The following is a 22,287-nucleotide window of genomic DNA, read 5'->3' as shown; positions in this document are numbered from 1 at the left end:
TGTTTAAATATGGTATAGACAGATGTCTGCTTTCTTTTGGGGTTCCCCTTCAGGACTTTTCTAGTCAGGTTTCCTAGAGCAGACAGACCACACAGTGTTCCCAGCCCAGTGGCTGTTTAGACAAGGATTTCCCCAAGGCAACTGTTAAAAGTATCTCAAATCCTGTGCCCCGTCCTCCAGAGCACAGATCACATAGTAACCATCTGAGATAGTAAAAACATCACCTCCCCCAACAGCCAGCTGGGAACTTGAATCACAAGAATGAGGGTTTGATTATGAGTTGATAAAACATTCTTTTAAAATTATAACACTAATGTAGTCATAACTAGAATTGTATTTTAGGGAAATTAGTCTTGTTATGTGATCGTAGTTTCTCAACGTTTAAGTTCTAATTGGTGTATTATTTAAGTTCCCATCTATAGGGGAAAAGTTCTTACAGCCTAAAAGACCAAGTTTTTTCATCATTTGATAATGGCTGGCTTGAAATCTTTCCTTACTGCCTATTTTCCAAAGTCTGGGTGATGACAATGAAGAGAAATGTATGTGGTGCTTTACATTTTCATATTCTTTTTCTCTTTTAATCCTCTCAACTATATAGTGATGTAGGTGCCATTATTCTCATTTTATAGGTTAGGAACCTGACAATCAAATTTAATGACTTGCCTAAAGTCACACAGCTCTAAGAGGTATGAATTTCAGCAGATAAGTTGTAATTTAGGTATACCCGTGTACCTACCTTTCTGATTCTTCAGCACCTTTTCTCTCTTTTTTTTCCTTTGCCATAAAAAACTTGGGTTTCCAAGTTTTTAGTTTATCTTCCTCTCTGAGGAGAAAAGTATTTTGAGCAAGTAAATATTGAATTAAAACTTTTATGGAAACATCAGTACTTTCTGGACAATTAGGTTTTATAAAAAAATTAAAACATTGTCTAGAAGTATATTTGGATAATCTGTGTCAAGACCAGATTGTAAATATCTTAAGCTTTGCAAGCTATACCATCTTTGAGGTAATTAGTAAACTCTGTGGTTATGACTGTATTTACAAAAACAAGTGGCCATCTGTTTTGGCCCACAGGCCATAGTTTGCTGACCCCTGATGTGTGGTGATCCAAATTTGAAACCGGAAGCAAGAGATCAACCTGCTTATGATCACATTTCCCTGGAAGGGAAATGTTTCTTTGCCTCTAAAACATGAATAATATTAACCATTACCTTGAGACAAGACAAATCTCGTGTTTAGCACTAGTAGAAAAGGATGCAGGGAGGAGCTGGGGAAGATGGCAGAGTTGGAAGACCCTAAGCTCACCTCATCCCATGGATACAACTAGATAACATCCGCATCAGTGTAAATAACCCAGAACGTGATCTGAAGACTGGCAGAACAAACTTCATAGCTAAATGTAGAGAAAAGGCTATATTGAAGAGTGTAGGAAGGGCAGAGTCACTGTAGGGAGCCAAACAGACCCTTAGGACTATACACAGGAGGGGAGGATGCTATGGGCACGGAGAACAGAAAAGAAACAGACACCCCAGGCATAGGGAAGATGAACACCGCCCCCCGCCCCCAAACATTTGGCTTTGAAAACCAGAGGGGCCAAATTTCATGAGTTCTTACAATCAGTGGGACTTAACAACTGGAACTTTTAAAAATCAGCAGGCTCAAGTCTGGGAGAACCAAAAGGACTAGAGGAAGCTGAGTCCTTGCCCTTAAAGAGAAAGCACAACAAATAGCTCCAAGGAGATACAGCCTAGAAGCAGCAGTTTGAAAAACGCCTGGGGCATGCAGAAGGGAGAGTTGTTTATTGATACCAGAACAGGCACTGGAGGAACAGGGATTTTCTCCAGAAACAAAGGAGCCCGCAGGCACCATTTCCTCCCCTGCACCCCAGCCTTGACACCTATGGGAACCAGTGCTGTGAAGGCTCTCCACCTAGCTTGCTAATACCACTCACCTGCCCTCATGCACTTCTGTGGATCCACCCCCTCCAACCTCGCCTACCTGTCTGGAGGTTGCAGGTCCCCTCCCATAGCGCATTGGGGGGGAGACCTTACTGGCACTGCACCCACCCTTGTCTTCTATGAACCTGCCCCTCCAATATGCAGCCTGGCTGTGTGCAAGCAGCCCCAGCAGGGGCCAGCACCACTGCAAAGTGATAAGGGAAAATCATACACGGGGGGGGGGGGGGGGGGGGGGGGGGGGTCATACTGTGGCTCCAGCAGTGGCCTGGGGGCAGACATCTGGTCTGACTGCAGGACCCGCCCACCAATGAAAGCTTCTTAGGGGACAACGCAGGGAAACTGCCCTGCAGTTCAGTGCTACTGCATCTCTGGCAAATGCCTAGTCAAACCCAAGGCAGTTCCAGACTGGCCCACTAGTAACACAGGGACCAAACCCTGCCTACGACAGGTTAGAGAGCCATTGCAGATGACTGGACTGAAGGCCAATGTGGCTCAGCCACAACAGCAAGACACAAACAACACACATAGGAGAGACCCCAGAAGCACCAGGTTCTGGTGAACAGGGGACACAACACTGCAGGACACTATAGGACTTCCTCATAAAGCCCCTACTTTCAAAAACAGGAGATGTAGGTGACTTTTGTAACACATAAACACACAAAGAGTTAGACAACATAGGAGACAGAGGAATTGTCCAAAATGAAAGAACAGGACAAAGTCACAGCAACAGACCTAAGCAAAATGAAGATAAGTAATATGCATGATAGGGAATTTAAAGTAATGGTCATAAAGATACTGGTCTTGAGAAAAGAGTGGAAAACATCAGTGAGACCCTTTACAAAGAGACATAAAACAAAAAGTCAGAGATGAAGAACTCAATAACTGAAATTAAAAATACACTAGATGGAGGGGCACCTGGGTGGCTCAGTCGGTTAAGCGTCTGACTCTGGGTTTTGGCTTAGGTCATGATCTCATGGGTGGTGAGATGGAGCCCCACTTCAGCCTCTGTGCTCAGCGTGGAGTATACTTGAGATTCTGTCTCTGCCCCTCCCCTGGTTCATGCTTTCTCTCTCTCAAATAAATAAATAAAATCTTTAAAAAATACACTAGATGGAATAAAGGGTTGACTAGAGGAATCAGAATAACTGATCAGAGACCTGAAGGACAAAGTAATGAAAAGCAATTAAGCTGAATAGGAGAGAGAAAAAGAAAAATGAAAAGAGACTTAGGGAATTCAATGACACCCATTAGGTACATTAACATTCACTTTATAGGGATCCCAGAAGGAGAAGAGAAAGAAAAGGGGGTCGAAAATTTATTTGAAGAAATAATAAACTTCTGGAATCTGGGGAAGGAAACACATTCAGAGTCAGGAGATACAGCAAGTTCCCAACAAAATCACTCCAGGAGTTCCACACCAAGACACATATTGATTAAAATGGCAAAAAGTAGTGATGAGAGAATTTTAAAAGCAGCAAGAGAAAAAAAACGTTACATTCAAGTGAAACAACATAAGGCTATCAGCTGATTTTTCAGCAGAAATTTTGCAGGCCAGAAGGGAATGAGATGATATATTCAAAGTGCTGAAAGAAAAATAATAACAACAACAAACCAACAAAAAAACCCCAAAACCCTGCCACCGAGAATACTCTATCCAGCAAGGCTATCATTCAGAATAGAAGGAGAGATAAAGAATTTCCCAGACAAATAAAAGTTAAAGAAATTCATGACCATGAAACCAATTTTACAAGAAAGATTAAAGGAGATTCTTTGAGTGGAAAGGAAAGACCATAAGTAGGAGTAAGAAAAATAGGAAACACAAAAGCAGTAAAAATATCTATAAAAATCAGTCAAGGGATTCACAAAATAAGAGGATGTAAGGTATGACACCATATACCTAAAATGGGAGGAGGGAATAAAGAATGGGTTCAAACTTAAGCAACCATCAACTTAGAATAGACTGCTAGATGCAGAAGGTGTTATATATAAACCTAATGGTAACCATAAGTAAAAAAAGCCAGTAATAGATATGCAAAGAATAAAGAGAATCTAAGTATATCACTAAATAAAGCCAGCAAACTGTGAGAGAAGAGAGCAAGAGAAGAACAGAGAAAAACTACAAAAACAACCAAAAAACAAGTAACAAGATGATAATAAATATGTACCAATCAGAAATTACTTTGAATGTAAATGGACTAAACACTCGAATCAAAAGACACAGGGTGACAGAATGGATAAAATTGCAAGACCTGGCGCCCAGGTAAAGGTCAGTGTTGGGCGCAAAGAGCAACAAAAAGGCTTGCTGGTAAGGTTTAGTCTTGGTTCCCTCCTTGTGAACCCATGGAGAGTGACTTTTATCTGTGTTACTACGTGGGTCATAAGGGCAAATTCGGCCATGGGTTCCTGGAGTTTGAGTTCTGACCCGACAGGAGATTGAGATATGCCAACAACAGCAATTACAAAAATGATGTCATGATCAGAAAAGAGGCTTATGTACATAAAAGTGTAATGGAGGAACTGAAGAGAATAATTGATGACAGTGAAATTACCAAAGAGGATGATGCCTTGTGGCCTCCCTCTGACCGAGCGGGATGGCAGGAGCTTGAAATTGTCATTGGAGATGAACACATTTCTTTCACAACATCAAAAATTGGTTCTCTTATTGATGTCAATCAATCCAAGGATCCAGAAGGCTTATGAGTATTTTATTATCTTGTTCAGGACCTGAAGTGTTTGGTCTTCAGTCTTATTGGATTACATGTCAAGATTAAGCCAATCTAGATTGAAAATTGGTGTGAACATAAGGGTTGGGAGTACCTGTTTTTAATTACCATTATTGGGAAATTTTTGTGTTATCAGGGCAATATTTTGAGGGGATGGAAAAGCATTTATCATGCAAATGGAAGTGAAAAGAGAGCCAGGGTTGCAAGGCTTATATCAGAAAAAAATAGACTTTAAAACAAAAACTGTAACAAGAGACAAAGAAGGACACTATATACACTTAAAGGGGATGATTCAACAAGAAGATATAACAATTGTAAATATACATCCAACATGGGAGCACCCAAATACATGAAAAAGCTAATAACAAACATAAAGGAAGTAATTGATAGTAATACAATGGTAGGGGACATTAACACCCCACTTATATCAATGGACATATCATCTAAATAGAATCAACAAGGACTGTGGCTTTGAATGATACACTGGATCAGATGGATTTAGCAGATACATTCAGAACATTCCATCCTAAAACAGCAGAATACAATTCTTTTCATGTGCATATGGAACATTCTCTGGAATAGGTCGCATATTAGGCCACAAAACAAGTCTCAATAAACTAAAAAATATCAAAGTCATACCATGCATCTTTTCTGATGACACTATAAAACTAGAAATCAACTACAAGAAAAAATCTAAAAAGAACACAAGTACATGAAAGTTAAATAACATGCTACTAAATAATGAATGGGTCAACCAAGAAGTCAAAGAGGAAATCAAAAGATACATGGAGAGAAATGAAAATGAAAACACAACGGTCCCAAATCTTTGGGATGCAGCAAAAGCTGTTCTAAGAGGGAAGTTTATAGCAACACAGGCCTACCTCAAGAAGCAAAAATCTCAAACGACCCAACCTTACACCTAAAGGAGCTAGAAAAAGAATAAAGAAAACCCCAAACCAGTAGAAGGAAGGAAGGAAATAAGATTAGAGTAGATAAACAATATAAATTAAAAATAATAGAACAGATCAATGAAAAGATCAACAAAATTGATAAGACCTTCTAGCTAGACTCATAAAAAAAGAGAAATCAGAAATAAAAGAGGAGAAATAATAACAGACACCACAGAAATTCAAAGGATTTTAAGAGAATATTATGAAAACTTACATGTCAATAGATTGGGAAACCTAAAAGAAATGGATAAATTCCTAGGAACATATAACCTACCAAACCTGAATCAGGAAGAAATAGAAAATTTGAACAGATTGATTACCAGCAATGAAATTGAATCAGTAATCAAAAAATTCCCAACAGACAGAAGACCAGGACGAGATAGCTGTGGTGAATTCTATCAAACATTTATTCTTCTCAAGCTATTCCAAAAAATAGAAGAGGAAGGAAAGCTTCTAAGTTTATTCTATGAGGCCAGCATTATCCTTATTCCAAAACCAAATAAAGACACTACCAAAAAGAACTGCAGGCCAATATCGCTCATGAACACAGATGCAAAAATCCTCAACAAAATATTATCAAACCGAATCCAACAATACATTTAAAAAATGACTCACCATGGTCAAGTGGGATTTGTTCATGGGATGCAAGTGTGGTTCAATATTCACAAATCAATCAACATGATATGTCACATCAACAAGAGAAAGGATAAGAACCATATGATAATTTTAATAGATGCAGAAAAAAACATTTGACAAAGTACAACATTCATCCATGATAAAAACCCTCAACAAACTAGGTTTAGAGGGAACATACTTCAACATAATAAAGGCCATAACTGAAAAAAACCCAGAACATCATCCTCACTGGTGAAAAACTGAGAGCTTTCCTCCTAAGATCAGGAAAAAGACAAATATGTCCACTCTCACCACTCTTAATTCAACATTGTACTGGAAATCCTAGCCACACCAACCAGAGAAGAAAAAAAGGAATAAAAAGCATCCAAATTGGTAAAAAGTAAACCTTTCACTATTTGCAGATGATCTGATTCTCTATATAGAAAACCCAAAAGACTCCACCAAAAAACTCCTAGAACTGATAAATGAATTCAGTAAGATTGCAGAATACAAAAATCAATATAAAGAAATCTGTTGCATCTCTATACACCAATAATGAACCAGCAGAAAGAGAAATTAAGAAAGCAATCCCATTTATAATTGCACAAAAATAATAAAATATCTAGGAATAAACTTAACCAAGGAGATGAAAGACCTATAATCTGAGATCTACAAAACACTGATTAAAGAAATTGAAAATGACACAACCAAATGGAAAGGTATTCTATGCTTTCCAAGGGATTGGCATAACCAATATAGTTAAAATATCCATACTACCCAAAGAAATTTAGAAATTTAATGTAATCCCTATCAAAATAGCAACAGCATTTTTCACAGAACTAGAACAGACAATCCTAAACTTTGTATGGAACCACAAAAGACCCTGAATAGGCAAAGCAATCTTTAAATAGATAAACAAACTGGAGGTATCACAATCTCAGATTTCAAGATATACTACAAAGCTATAGGAATCAAAACAGTATGGTAGTGGCACAAAAAGACACACAGATCAATGGAACAGAATAGAAAATCCAGAAATACATTCACAATTATATGGTCAATTAATCTTTGACAAGGAAGCAAGAATATGCAATGGGAAAACGTGTATTTAACAAATGGTGTTGGGAAAACTGGATAGCAATATGCAAAAGAATGAAACGACCACTTTCTTATACTACACACAAAAACTCAAAATAGATTAAGGACATAAATGTGAGACCTGAAACCATAACAATTCTAGACGAAAGCCCAGGCAATAATTTCTCTGACATTGGCCCTAGCAACATTTTTCTAGTTATGGCTCCTGAGGCAAGGGAAATAAAAGCAAAAATAAACTACTAGGACTACATAAAAATTAAAAGCTTCTGCATAGCAAAGGAAACAACAAAACCAAAAGGCAACCTACTAAATGGGAGAAGATATTTGTAAATGACATAACTGATAAAGAGTTAGTATCCAAAATATATGAAGAATTCATATACTTCAACATGAAAAAATCCAAATAATCCAATTAAAAAATGGGCAGAAGACATGAATAGTTTTCCAAAGAAGACATACTGACAGATAAAAAGATTCTCAACATCATTCATCATCAGGGAAATGCAAACCAAAACCACAATGAAATACCACCTCACACCTATCAGAATGGCTAAAATAAAAAACACAAGAAACAAGTATTTGTCATGATGTGGAGAAAAAGGACCCTTATGCACTACTGGTGGGAATATAAACTGCTGCAGCCACTGTGGAAAACACTATGGACATTCCTCAAAAAGTTAAAAATAGAACTACCATATGATCCAGTAATTCCACTGCTGGGTATTTACCCTCCAAATTGAAAACACTAACTCAAAAAAGATATATGCACCCCTGTGTTTACTGCAGCATTATTTACAATAGCCAAGATATGGAAGCAGCCCAAGTGTCGATCAGTAGATGAATGGGTAAAGAAGTGGTATATAACAATAACAGAAAAGAAGTGGTGTATACACACACATAAACACAATGGAATATTAGCCATAAAAAATAATGAAATCTTGCCATTTGCAACAGCATGGATGGGTATAAGGAGTATAATGCTAAGTGAAATAAGTCAGAGAAGGACAAATACCTTATGATTTTACTCAAGTGGAATTTTAAGAAACAAAACAAATGAACAACAACAAAAAAGACAAAGCAAAAAATACTTTTAACTATAGAGAACAAACTGGTGGTTACCAGAGGGGAGGTGGGTGGGGGGAATGGGTGAAATGGTGAAGGGGATTAAGAGTACACTTATCATGACTAATGTATAGAATTGTTGAATCACTATATTGTACATCTGAAACTAATATAATACTGTATGTTAATTTTAAAAATACTGGAGATGGGGAGGTAGGTGACAGTGTAAACAAGTTTGGTCACAAACTAGTAATTTTTAAAGCTGGGTATTGGGTATATAAGGGTTCATTATAAGATTCTATTGATTTTTCTGTTTAGAATTCTCAGTAATAAAATTTTTTAACTAAGATTATTTAAAAAAAGAAAATGATGCAGGGAGGGGAAAAGGTATTATAAAAGGAATTAATACTTTTTGAGCACCTATGTGTCAAGCTTTATGCTGGCATTTTATATATTAACTAATTTAGTTTTTACAGCAAGCATTGCAACAATTTGAGTATTTAAAAAGTTGGAAGAAGTAGAGAAGAGACAAATTAAGCATAATCTGACCTCTCAAAGACATCTAAGTTTCCTTCGAAACATCTTTCCAAGCACTTTTAAAAACTGAATTGAGATCATACTATACATATAAATTTGCATTCTGCTATTTTTCTATTGTCATTATAGTGTAAGCACTTCTCCATGCCATTGGAAATTCTTTAGCATCTATTTAGCATATATTTAAAAGGTCATGTTGAGTACTATAATATAATTAGCAGATTACTATATGTTTTGATGTTTGGGTGGGTGGTTTTAAACATTTTTTTATAAATACCCTGAGATACACATTTTTATGCATGAAATTTTTTTGTTTCCTTTTTCACCAGAGCCCATTGCTTGAGCTGGGAATTGCTGGATTAAGTAAATGGTGTGGGTATTTTGGATACATACTGCCAAATTATACTTTCAGAGAGATCATACCAATTTAGACCCATACTAGCCAACTCTTTGCCCCTTTGTCAACTAATATTAGTTTTCTAGGGATCTAATTAGGGAGCTTAATAAATCTGGCAGGATGAGGATTTTTATTACCAAATCTTACCAAGAAACTAAGGTTCAGAGAAGTAAGAGGATATGCTACAAGTCCCATGGGTGCCAAGCTATAGAAGTTGTACCAGTGTCCTTTTCAAGATCCCCCTCTTCTTCCTTCCCTTGCTAACTCTCTAGGGACAGTCTAATGAACAAAAGGAAATGAAAAGTAGAGGTCTGGAATATCAAGCGACCATAATCTAGAGCTGTTTTGGCTTCTCCTCAATCTAATACCTACCTACCAAGCTGTGACATGCAAACTAGCCAAGTTTGGGGAGAAACTGACTCATCTACCATGTTTATGTAAGATTTCAACCCATTTCTTTCAAATATTGATGGGTAAAACATCTAAAAATTCACAAATCTATAGATTTTTAACAAGAGAATGATTTAAAGAACATAAGTTGATCGTCGTACCAAACAATTAGAGAAGTCATATTTTTCTAAACTGCACAAAGAACATTTATGAAAATTGACCACACACTAGGCATAAATCATGTCTTAGAACATGTCAAGGTACTGATATCAACTACTCTCTCAGTGTACTAATATCTTATTAGTACTTTTATATCTTACTACTTTAGTACTTACTAATTATTTAGTACTTACTAATATCTTATTACTTTTTCAGAGCACCCTGCAATTAAGATGAAAAGGACAATGGAATAGGGAGCATGGACACAGATTTCAGACATAGGGAAACTTGGTATGACAAAGATGGCATTGTACCTCCATGGGGAAAGGTGGGACTATTCAATTAATCATGCAGGACATTTATCCATATGGTAAAAAATTTAATTGGATTGCTAGCTACTTCATTATAGTACCAAAACACAAAAATGAATTCTAGATAGGTCCAAGGTTTAAATGTATTTTTTTTTTTTTATTTTTTTTATTTTTTATTTTTTTTTTTAAAGATTTTATTTATTTATTCATGAGAGACAGAGACAGAGAGAGAGAGGCAGAGGGAGAAGCAGGCTCCCAAGGAGCAGGAAGCCCGATGCGGGACTCGATCCCAGGACCCTGAGACCATGACCTGAGCCGAAGGCAGACGCTTAACCATCTGAGCCACCCAGGCGCCCCAAGGTTTAAATGTAAAAGGCAAAAACTTTAGCAGTTTTAGAAGAAAATATGGGAAGATATCATATGATCTTGGGATAAATTTTTTTTTTTAAGATTTTATTTATTTATTTGAGAGAGAGAATGAGAGACAGAGAGCACGAGAGGGGAGAGGGTCAGAGGGAGAAGCAGACCCCCCGCTGAGCAGGGAGCCCGATGCGGGACTCGATCCCGGGACTCCAGGATCATGACCTGAGCCGAAGGCAGTCGCTTAACCAACTGAGCCACCTAGGCGCCCTAAATATTTCTTTAAAAGATATAAAAAGCAAAAATCAATTGATAAACTCAAATACATTAAACTTAAGAATTTGTATTCATTAGAAGACTAGGAAGAACATCGCAAAGTCAAGTTACATTTAGGAGAAGGTGTCTGCAACATATGTAACTGACAAAGGAATGGTATCTAGAATACATTAAAAAAATCTGTAAGTAAATAAGAAAAAGACCATCAGTCCAATAGGAAAATAGGAAAAAAGTATCAACAGGCCTTCTACAGAAGGAAAGATATGAATGGTGAATAAACATATTAAAAGGGGCTCAACACTGAGTATTTTATATCCACTAAATTGGTAAAAATTAAGAATTTCCTCTGTGCTAAATGTTGGTGAAAAGGTGGATCAATACTCTCCTTAGAAATGGCTGGGAAGGGTGTAAATTGGTACAACCACGTTGAAAAACAAGTTGGCAGTTTTCTTATAAATTTGCATTCCCTACATAATTTGCATTTCCCTTCCCTTAAGTATCTCCTAGAAAAATTCTTGGACATATTCATATTAGAGATGAGTAAGAATATTTATAGCAATAGTGTTTATAAGTGCAAAAATTTGGAACCCTAAGTGAATCAAAAAGGAGCAGAGGGGACCTTTATTTTTAGTCATCTAGTTGAGAGAGAAAGGATAGATAACAAATAGCTAGAGAGGGGACATCGAGTTTCAGGATAGTTTCTTGATATATTACAGTTATTTCATCTTTGAGAACAGACTGTTCTGTCATACAGTGCTTGCTATCCTCCAGGTTGCCTTGTTCATAAGAGGTTATTAAATAAGGGTGTGTTGCATTGAAATGAGTTTCAAGTCTCTAGATTCAAAGATATGAAACAGATTGAAAAGCTCCAGTAACTTCTGAATCACCTACTACTGTTAAGTGACTCAGACTACTAACTGTCTATGTTGTATCACAAGCTGACTTTTCATCCAGTCTCTAAGGCTCTAAAAAGGTGGCCCTCTGACCATATTTAACAAAGCATCGGAAAATGGGTTGCATATCAGTAGGGATAACCAATGAGGTAAAATGACTTACCTTGACTCTTTTTCATTTATGTCCACATTATCATAGATAATAACTTCCTGAGACCTAAGTTCTGGGTTCAAGACAGGATCAAAATAGTCATTAGGTATGGTTTATACAATCCCTTGCTTTCCAAATTATCCACAATACCCAATTATCCAGGTGCATCCCCACATCTGTTCATAGATCTGATCATAGAATATAGATAGGCTAGAAGGATCAAAGAACAAAAAGAATCTCGATTTGGGAAGAAATTTAAATGAGAGATTAAAAAAATAGTGGCATGCCCTAGTATCTCAAACACAGACATATATATTTATATCAATTTAATTTCGTGCAGATTTTCAGAAAATATGAGTTGCTGAAAGGATCATTTTTAGAGTAGGTTCCCATCATCTTGGAACTGGACAAAGATATTCCACTTCTAGAATAGTAAGAAGGCTTTTCCTAATTCCTGGGAAAAAGACAGTTTAAGTAGAATATTCATGTTGATTTTTCTTCCATTATTTTTATTTCAAACCATAGACAACTGCTCTTCTATAATAATCTTGCATAAAATTGAATCTTAGTTACATAATCATAACTAGACATTTTCAGTTTAGGATATTCACATTCCTGGGGCTCAACATAGAATTCCATAATTTTTTTTAAAGAGGTGGGGTAGGGTAGAGGAAGAGAGAAAGAGAGAATCTTAAGCAGGTTCCACACCCAGTTGTGGAACCCAACATGGGACTCTATCTCACAACCCTGAGATCATGACCTGAGCTGAAATCAAGAGTCAGACACTTAACTAAGCTACCCAGGTGTCCCAGAATTCCATAATGTTTAAGTGATTCACCACTTGAGTGAGTTTGAGACCTTCTGGTATAATTATTCATAATTCACATTTGATTGTTCATAAATTTGGGTGGGAGTACAATGCATGCCTATTCTAAGTTGGCTTTTTAGATTTTTATATGGACCAAGGGAATTTTGGGAGACCTATGATTTTATCAGGTTTTTTATATAACCTTCATTTGTTTAGTGCATCAAACTCATATTTCTGGAATATAATAAACATTTGATTTGCCTATTCAGAGTGAACTCAAAGTACCATCATGGCTAGAGCTCAGAAACAAAAACCAACAAATAACACAGCCCTCTTTTATTGACAGATTCAACTTACTGAACATGTATTGTGATCATACTATATATCAGGCAATATGCTAATTTCTGCACTATTGTTTTTATAGCAAAGAATATTCCAATGGCCTATCCTTGATGTAATCAGTATGTGTACTGCAATGTGATCCTGTCCAACTTATTATGTATTAATTAGGGTGATTTGGCTGTCAAATCCATCAAGAGGCTGTGTGGTATAATGTAAAATGCACAAGCTTTGTAATCAGAGAGACTTGAGTACAAATCCCAGATCACTAAAGTATGGATGTGGGTCCTAGAGCCTCCCTAAAAAGATTATACCTATTTTTCTGGGATTTTAAGAGGCCTGGTATACAGTGGGTATTTAAGCAATGTTACTCATCTTCCCCAAAGTAAGTAATACTGTTTTGTAAAATGTCTTCTTTGATTTTTATGTATCAATTTTTCATTAAATGTGGAATGAAGAAAGGATTACTACTTCTCTGTCCGTGCCCCTGAATATGCTAATGCTGAGTAGTTTTGTACCAGCAATTAGCGAATGTCACTTACCTAAATCAGGCATCGAAATTGAAAATGCACTGTAGATTGACAAAAGACACAAAAGGGTTACGGAAAAAAGCCAGGTTCAGAGAGATTAGTTGATCCATCTCAAATAACATATTGATGACTAGGTTTCTTGATGCAGGTGTGTCTAGGCAAAGATGTGAAGCAAACCTTTCCTACAGGTTCGTTCTGATTAACCTTCTCCTCGCTTCCATACCACCATTTAAAAATGAGCTTATGTATCTCCAGGGACCACCCATTATCCACTCCCCCTTTCCTAACTAGACAACCTCAGGCTCTGCCTTCGTCCATCCACAAGATCCTGTTTCTGCCTTCTAACCTCCCAAGATGCTCACCAAATACAGGCATGCCTCATTTTATTGCCCTTGGTTTTACTGCACTTCATACATACTGTGGTTTTTTATAAATGGAAGGTTTATGATAACCCTACATCAAGCAAATCTATCAGCACTATTTTTCCAACAGCATTTTCTTACTTTGTGTCTCTGTTATATTTTGGTAATTCTCACAATATTTCAAACTTTCTCACTATATTTGTTATGGTGATCTGTGGTCAGTGATTATGACTCACTAAAGCTCAGATGATGGTTAGCATCTTTTAGCAATAGATTATCTTTTAATTAAGGTGTGTATATTTTTTAGACATGGTTCACACTTAATAGACCACACTATAGTGTAAATATAACTTTTATATGAACTGGGAAACCAAAAAATTTGATTCAATTTATTATAACATTTGCTTTGTTGTAGTGGTCTGGAACCCAACCCATGATATCTTTGAGGTGCACCTGGATATCCATTGTGGGATAAATATGGTGAGAGAGAACTACCCTCTGCAGACACAGGACCCTGCCTATGTATATGGTTAAGCCAAAAGGATATCTTGAGAGCAGGGCTCCAGACCAGGGGGAAATGGAAGATAGCAGATTGCTAAGTGGGAGAGGACATTTGGCCCAGGTAGACTGTTTGGTTACACAGTTAAGGAGATGGAAGGAAGTATGATGTGGTAGAAAAAAAAAATTCATGTATTTTAAACAATTTAAGTTCAGTCCTACAGGTATTAGGGGGACACTGACCATGGGCCAGGCCCATGTGCTGGGCATACAAAATGATCAAAGTTTCTACCCCGAAGTAGCTTAGCATTTAATGAGGGAGACCAAAAGTAAATTAGTACAACACTGTGTGATAAGAACATAATATAGGATTGTCCAAAGAAACAGCACTTTTGGGAAAGATCAGCTAACCTTTATGCAAGCCTTGGGTTCTTCATTTCTAAAGTGAATACCAGCTCTATCTTGCAGGGTGAGTATTAGAGCTGGATGGGGTGTACCTAAGTGGATGTGCCTGGCAAAGGAGCTGAGGATGCTCACTGGTCCCTGCTATCAGTAACTGTATGACCAGACTGGGTGCTGTCAGAATAGAGGAGAAGCGGTACCTGGTCCCTGGAGTCAGAGAGAGCTGAATCTGACTCTTAGTTCTGCCATTTACCCACTTACCCTGCGCAAGTCACATAACTTCTCAAAGCCTTAATTTTTCATCTGGGAAATGGAGAAAAGAGTTTCTATCTCATGGGGTTATTGTGAAGATTGGAGAGAGAACACATGTGAAGCACTTCACCCTCCCTCTCCCCAGTGCCTAGTTAGCATGCATCCTTGGCCTCTCCACTCAAGGGCTCCTGGCTCAAAAAAGCCCTTCCTAATACCAATTCCCTTCCTCTATTTTAAGTGGGCCAGGGTGGTGGTAGCTCCTATTTAAACCTAGAAATTGAGGCTACAAAAAATCTAGAATGAGGGGTGCCTGGGTGGCTCAGTTGTTAAGCATCTGCCTTTGGCTCAGGTCATGATCCCAGGGTCCTGGGATCAAGCCCCGCATCAGGCTCCCTGCTCGACGGGAAGCCTGCTTCTCTTTCTCCCACTCCCCTCTGCTTGTGTTCCCTCTCTCACTGGGTCTCTTTGTCAAATAAATAAATAAAATCTTTTTTAAAAATCTAGAATGATATTTCCTTCCTCTAGGTCATTTATTCATTCAATAGCCATTTATTGAGTACCTATCATGTCCCAGGCATGGTTCTTTATGTTGGAGATACAGCAATGGACAAAACAGTCAATATCCCTGCCTTCATGGATTCTAGTAGGGTGAAGCAGACAAAACAAGGAAATTTATGTTCTGTCATGCGAGGAGTTAAGTACAATTGAAAAAAGTAGAGCAAGATAAGGGGGCAGGAGAGCTGAAGGTGAAGGTTGGCTTGCCATTTTTCAGAAGATGGTCAGGGAAGGGTTTACTGGTAAGGTGACTTGAGTAGAATCCTGAAGGGAGTGAGGGAGTGAGCCACGCAGTTATCTGAGTAAGGGTATTCTAGGAAAGGGAAGAGCAAATACAGAGACCTTCAGGCAGAGGTGTGCTTGGTCCTTTAAAGAAAAGCAAGGAAGTCAGTGCATCTGGAACAGAGGGAGTGAGAACAGGTTTAACATCTAATTCCAATGTAAAATTCATAGCATAGCTAAGGCTGGTGGCATTTAATTCTTGACTTATTTATACCTAAATCAAGCCATTGAATGACTATCCTAATAGGCAGTGTGTGTGTCTGAGACAAAGAGAGGGTGAAGAGCCTTATTCTGTTTTTGTTTTGTTTCATTTTGTTTTTGGAAGAGCCTTACTCTTTTTAAATGTCACATTACCATTGTTGCAACTTCCCTCTGAAGGGAAAGTAATCAACTAGGAGTTGGTGTTCAAGAGAGGAGCCCTCAATCAAAAGGCTCAACAGAAGATAATAAAATTCTGTCCTGTCTTGTTATATCTACATGTTATTAAATGAAAAATTAAGGCAAAGAGGCAGATTTTGCCAACATTTATGGGAAAAAATCTTAATAGACTTTTCTAAAGATGAAACATCTTTCTCTGCAGGTGGTAACTTCTCTTTTATAGAGGTATGCATGCACAGGTATTTGGCTTGTTAGGAAGTTTGCAGAGAAGCTTGTGTACTGGGTTGGACTAGATAATATGGATTTCTCTTGTTACCCTGAGACTCTCTGACTCTAAGAAAAAGGGTTTCTCAGGAGATGTTATAAGACATGCTCCGGATATTAGGGAGATACACAGGAGAGACAGGTGATCCAGGTTTGGGTAGAGAGGTTCAGGGAAGATGTCCCAGAAGGGATACTATTTGACCATTTTTGATAATCAAAGGAGGTTGGAGGAGGACAGATGCATTCAAGACCAAGGGAATGTCCTGATTAAAGTGAAGAGGCATGCAGTACGATGGCAGAGTTAGATCTGTGGAGGTATTTATATGGCATAGTAGAGAGTGGAAATCAGAGATAAACAAGAAAAAACTGGACATGTAAGAAGGCAGCTGCCATAAAGTATTTACTTGCCATAGGAAGGGACTGGATATTTGTTCTAACGGTTGTAAGAAGTCACTGAATAGTTCTAAGAAAAAGGAAAGCAGATTTGCATTTAAAAATATCTGCATTCTCGCCTAGATCAATTTTTTAAAAATATTTATTTATTTTAGAGAGAGCATGAGTGGTAGGGGGAGGAGGGAGAGAGAGTCCCAAGCAGACTCCATGGCGAGTGCAAAGCCCAATGTGGGCCTTGATCCCACGACCCCAAGATCATGACCTGAGCTGAAACCAAGAGTGGGACACTTAGTGGCGCCTGGGTGGCTCAGTCAGTTAAGTGACTGCCTTCGGCTCGGATCATGATCCCGGAGTTCCAGGATCGAGTCCCATATCGGGCTCCCTGCTCAGTGGGGAATCTGCTTCTCCCTCTGACCCTCCCCTCTCTCGTACTCTCTCTCTCTCTCTCTCAAATAAATAAAATCTTAAAAAAATTATTAAAAATAAAGAGTGGGACACTTAACTGACTGCACCATCCAGGTGCCCCTCACCTGGATCAAATTTCTAAGGGACCACAGGCATCATAATTTTTTGTCAGAAGCATCTAACCTGCTAGGCCCAGACAATGCCTTTGTGCATAGGTCTTATTGAGCACTGCAGCTCTACTTCCATGGTCAGGACTATAATTTATGAACCCCATGTTCTGTTGGATCTCTTGGTAGATCTAGATCCAGCAGACAATTGGGCTTAATATCACATAACTTTGAGGTTTTATGATTGACAAGAACTTCAAGGTAGAGTAACAATTCCACGCCAGTATACCTGATGACCCTGGGGAAATTATTTTACCATCCCTTGCCTCTTAAAACAGATCTATCCATTTCTACATATTAGAGAAGTACCTCGGAATCTCCCTTGTATGCAAGAGGAAACGTGGGCTGGATCATGATTTGCCCCCAACTGCACAGTGAATAAATTGCAGAGCTGAAACTAGAACCCAGAATTCAGGCCTCCCATCTCTACCGCTAGTAAATCTGTAACTTTCTCAAACATTGGTAATTAGCTGGGAAGGAGAGGGTCCTCTCCAGGTCTAAGACCTTGAGATGTATGAACCACTCAGCTGAAAGTTCATCTCCCCTCTCTACACACTGCCTCACTCCAGAGAGGCAAATTAGAATACAAAATGTAGACAACTAAAACCACTGGAACTTGTAGGGCTAAGAAAGCATAAAAGGATACAATTAATAATATAATAGTTAGTGATAATAGGAATATATGCCAAAGGTGATGAGGAAAAATTTCCTTTCTAGACTTTGCTTAAGACTTTCCTTCTACCCTTGTTTACAACCCTTTATCATCAATTTTTTTTTTTCCAAAAGGGATATTGTCACTGTCTTATTAGTATCTGTGGGTATGGTTCACTCACAAATTGGAAAGGAGGAGTCAAGTGTTAACCAGGGCCCTTGGTTTTAGTTTCAGATATCCCCTGCACTGTTTCTGAGAATACAATGTAAAACTACCAGATTAGCACTGCTAGGCCTCTCCTGGAAAGAAAAAGTAAGAAAGACTTTTTACCTTACGTTTTCTTTCAACTTGTTTTTCTTCATTTTAAACCTATCCTTTTCTTTCTTGAAGAATTTCTGCAGTCTTTTAAGTGCTTCTTTTCCATCTAAACTAAGAGGAATCAGAGGATATAAATAACATGGCATTTCAGAGAGTACTGGAGATGGACGAGGCTTATTCCAGAACACATCTCACTCCGGGAAGAGACAGGAAATGCCTTATCGACATCTATGCTCTTCTTTGTTGAGGTACCAATATGAAATAACACACCAGTCAGCTATGAAGGGGATTATACTTCAATACAAACTTTCATCCGCCCCAAATGGTCTCTATTTTGAGGATACGAAGCAAGGTCTTCCTTTTAGAGAAGGTGACTTTGGGAAGCATAGTTTATAAACTATACTGGAAAAATGTTTTGAAATTCCGGGCTCCTGAAATCTACATCACTGACTTAATTTATTGAATGATGTCACAACAATGGTGGTACATTTACTGCCCAGTTAAGAATTACAATTCTTCCAAATATGCTCTCAGGTTTTTTAGGAGGTAGGGAGAGGGAATGATACACCCACACCCTCCCACCCAGTATGGATCCCTACCTTTCCCTTCAACCCTAAACCTTCTTGCTTTTGACCACTGCTGTTTCATTTCCACAATGTGCCCCAATAACTAAACTTGATGAATAATGCCCATTTGAGCAAATGTTCCTGATAACGTGGAATTCTTCGATATTAAATTAAGCCCAAATCCCAGAGACAGTCTTATTAACTTGCAAAGACATAAGTTAAGTCATAACCATTGATTTCTTCCTGGAAATGCTATGATAGAACTGAAGCAAGCTTTACTGATACTTACTTCTCCTTTCTCACTTATTTCCTAACACAATATTAAGGCCCTCTACTTTGAGAGGTGGACACTTTCTCAAAAGAGGAAGCAATATAATTAAAAATTGTAGCATATGATTGTATACAATCACAAGTCTCTTTTTCATCACAGTGTAGTATTAAAATATCTTATCTCTACTCTTGATGCAAATCCTCCCTAAGGATGATAGGGTCAAGGGAAGGGGACTGTTTCTTCAACTCTGGTTTTCCTACACTAACAGGGAAGTACTATTAGCTACAAAGCTGAGAAAGAGAGAAACTCACTCTATCTTTGGGTAGTTGCTCTTTGTTTTATAGACCTCTTCATATGCTTCTTCACTATTTTCTTCTGAAATTAAAAAAAAACTATTTTCATTTATTATAATGACAGTAGTTCAGATTCATATTTCATAAGAAATTACTGGATACCTATCAGGTGCTAGGTACAACTTGATGTCAAGCACAATTTTTTTTTAATAAGCATATGGTAAAAATAATTAAACCTCTATAAAAGTATGTACAAAGTGAAAATTCATATTTGCTTCCACCCAATTCCAAGTCTGATCTGATGTAGTAGAAGAAAGCTGGTTTATTAACAGATTCCATCCTTCTACCCTCATCCTTTGCATATTTCATATATAACATTCAGAGTCTACTAAACATCACACACTGTGCTGAATGCTGGGGCAATAATGGAGAACCAAAGCATCCTGAATCATCTTTCGCTTGATACCATGGCTTTAGCCTAGCCCAACACATGAGCTTAAAGTATACAGATACACTTTGAGGCTACCCTGCAATGGAGGCTTTTCAAGTTTAAAATGTGACTCACGCACCGTGAGTTTAGGAGAGTCACTTAACTTCTCCATGCCTTAGTTCCTTTCTATAATGGCATACTAGATTTCATGATCTCTAAGGTTGTTTCACCATCTAAAATTCTGACATTCTAAGGAAGACAAAAGCAACCAGAGCAGCATTTGATTATCCCTCCTCTATTATTTCTTTATCCATGCACATTCAATAAATAGTTTTGGTGTGTCTCACATGTTCCTGGCATTATGCTAGGGGCTAGGAAAAATAGCAAGCATAAAGAAAGTAACAGGCTAGGAGGGAAGACAGTTATTAATGGAAGAATCACACACATATAAAATTATAACTGTAAAGTGCTGACAGGGAAAGCCATGGTACTAGGATATTGATGAGACTATACACCAAGGGGAATATTCTCTGGGGCAAAAATGAAGGAGTTGGGATCAGAGGAAACATCAAGAGTCACGTAGGCAAAGGGGCCCAGGGGAGGGAAGAGCATTCCAAAAAGAAGGAGGAGCACATGAGAACACCCTGTGGTGGAGCTTGGCAAGTCAGAGAAGCTAAAAGGCGGTAGGCATGAATGGATCTCAAGGATGAAGACTAAGTATGGTGTGAAAAGTCCTCAGTAGCAGGTAGAGGCAAACCACTCAAGGCTCTAGACCATGTAAGAGTTGATCTTAAAAGTATTGGGAAACCATGACTGAGTGTTAAGTAAACAACATTCCTGTAACTTAAGAAAGAAAACAGATGAACATATGGGAAGGGGAAAAGAAACAAAGGAGAGAGAGAAACAAGCCCTACATGACTCTTCATGATAGAGAACAAACTGAGGGTTAATGGAGGGAGGTGGGTGTGGGAAGGACTGGAAGGGTGATGGGGATTAAGGAGGGCACTTGTGATGAGCACTGGGTGTTGTATGTAAGTGATGGACCACCAAATCCTATCCCTGAAACCAATATTGCCCTGTATATTAACTAACAAAATTTGAATTAAAAAAAAAACCATTCCTATAACCAGACCTGCCTTGTGAAGCAGTCAGGAAGGAGGACGTTTCACAGTGAAGTTGCTTTATTGCCGAAAAGCCCCATTATTAGCGTCTTCACCTTCATGATTCTAAGTGCATTTGTTAGCACATACCTTGGACCACTTCTCCCACCTAGCTTGTCATCACCTCACCCGATGGGCATTATTAAAAGTATATATAGATAAAAGACACCTTACACTATCAGCCACAGAAGCACTCAGCAATTCCTACCGACAGTTTCAAATGTCTTCTTATACTTACCATTATCGGAAGCAAATGAGTTAGAGAGGTCTGACTGTGGTCTGCAGGGAGAAATAATGCAAAGACCCTTAGCCTATTGTGTTGTACCTTTAGTCTCACCACAGTCATCTCCAGTCTCACCACACTGCTGAAGGGCTGACATGCACTTACCCCACTCTCCCGGGGTACTCAACATCATCATAGGTCTCCTCTGAGATGGAGTGAGGCTTACAGGCCCCCCTGCCTGGCGCTTCTGTGGTGACCTCCAAGGCCTCCACATACCCACCTGTAAAGAAAACAGAGAAAGTCCTGAAGAATAGCTCATCAACTGCTACCATAAATGCATTCACACATTCCATGACAGTGGAGGTAAGAATAGGAAAGGCAGATTTCATACGCTGAAACTGGGTTATAATCTTGGTATGTACGCTTCTTTGGCACCCCACTTCACCTTGCAGAGACTCAGTTATGGTTCTCTGAAGCTGGGACAATAATAACACCAACTCCCACACTATCTGGCCCTTGTCATGTCTCTCAATGACGGTGGCAAGGATGAATATGTATTTATGAAGAGTGCTAGCCTAGTGACCAGTAACTCTTCTCTTAATGGCTGTTCTCTAATCTCTGACCTCAGATGGTGAGATCCTCCAGGGTACAGCCCTGGAGTTTCTTTTTTTTCCCTAAAGATTTATTTATTTATTTGAGCGAGCGAGCGAGAAAGAGAGTATGGTGGAGGGGCAGAGGAGGAGGGAGAGAGAATCTCAAGCAGATTCCCCACTGAGTGCAGAGTCCGATGATGCAGGGCTTGATCCCACGACCCTGAGATCATGACTTGAGTCAAAACCAAGAGTCACACGCTCAACTG

General features: G+C 38.5%; 1 protein-coding gene and 1 pseudogene across 1 annotated transcript in view; one reads left to right on the top strand and one right to left on the bottom strand.

Annotated features, from left to right (window-relative positions):
- Positions 1–22,287, bottom strand: part of FYB2 (FYN binding protein 2) — a 94,598-nt gene that overhangs the window by 5,101 nt on the left and 67,210 nt on the right. The window contains 7 exon segments of the mRNA XM_045899083.2: positions 737–823; positions 11,893–11,953; positions 13,570–13,598; positions 18,498–18,596; positions 19,634–19,694; positions 21,444–21,484; positions 21,594–21,708. Of these exon segments, the coding sequence (XP_045755039.2) occupies positions 737–823; positions 11,893–11,953; positions 13,570–13,598; positions 18,498–18,596; positions 19,634–19,694; positions 21,444–21,484; positions 21,594–21,708 (493 nt within the window).
- On the top strand, positions 4,223–4,754 carry LOC123859564 (protein mago nashi homolog; annotated as a pseudogene).

The sequence above is a fragment of the Mirounga angustirostris genome, unplaced genomic scaffold (assembly GCF_029215605.1).
Source record: "Mirounga angustirostris isolate CCGP_5_RB_7025 unplaced genomic scaffold, mMirAng1.0.hap1 SCAF_4, whole genome shotgun sequence".
NCBI lineage: Eukaryota > Metazoa > Chordata > Mammalia > Carnivora > Phocidae > Mirounga > Mirounga angustirostris.
The sequence above is the reverse complement of the archived record's forward strand: the minus strand, read 5'-3'. Positions and strand labels throughout refer to the sequence as shown.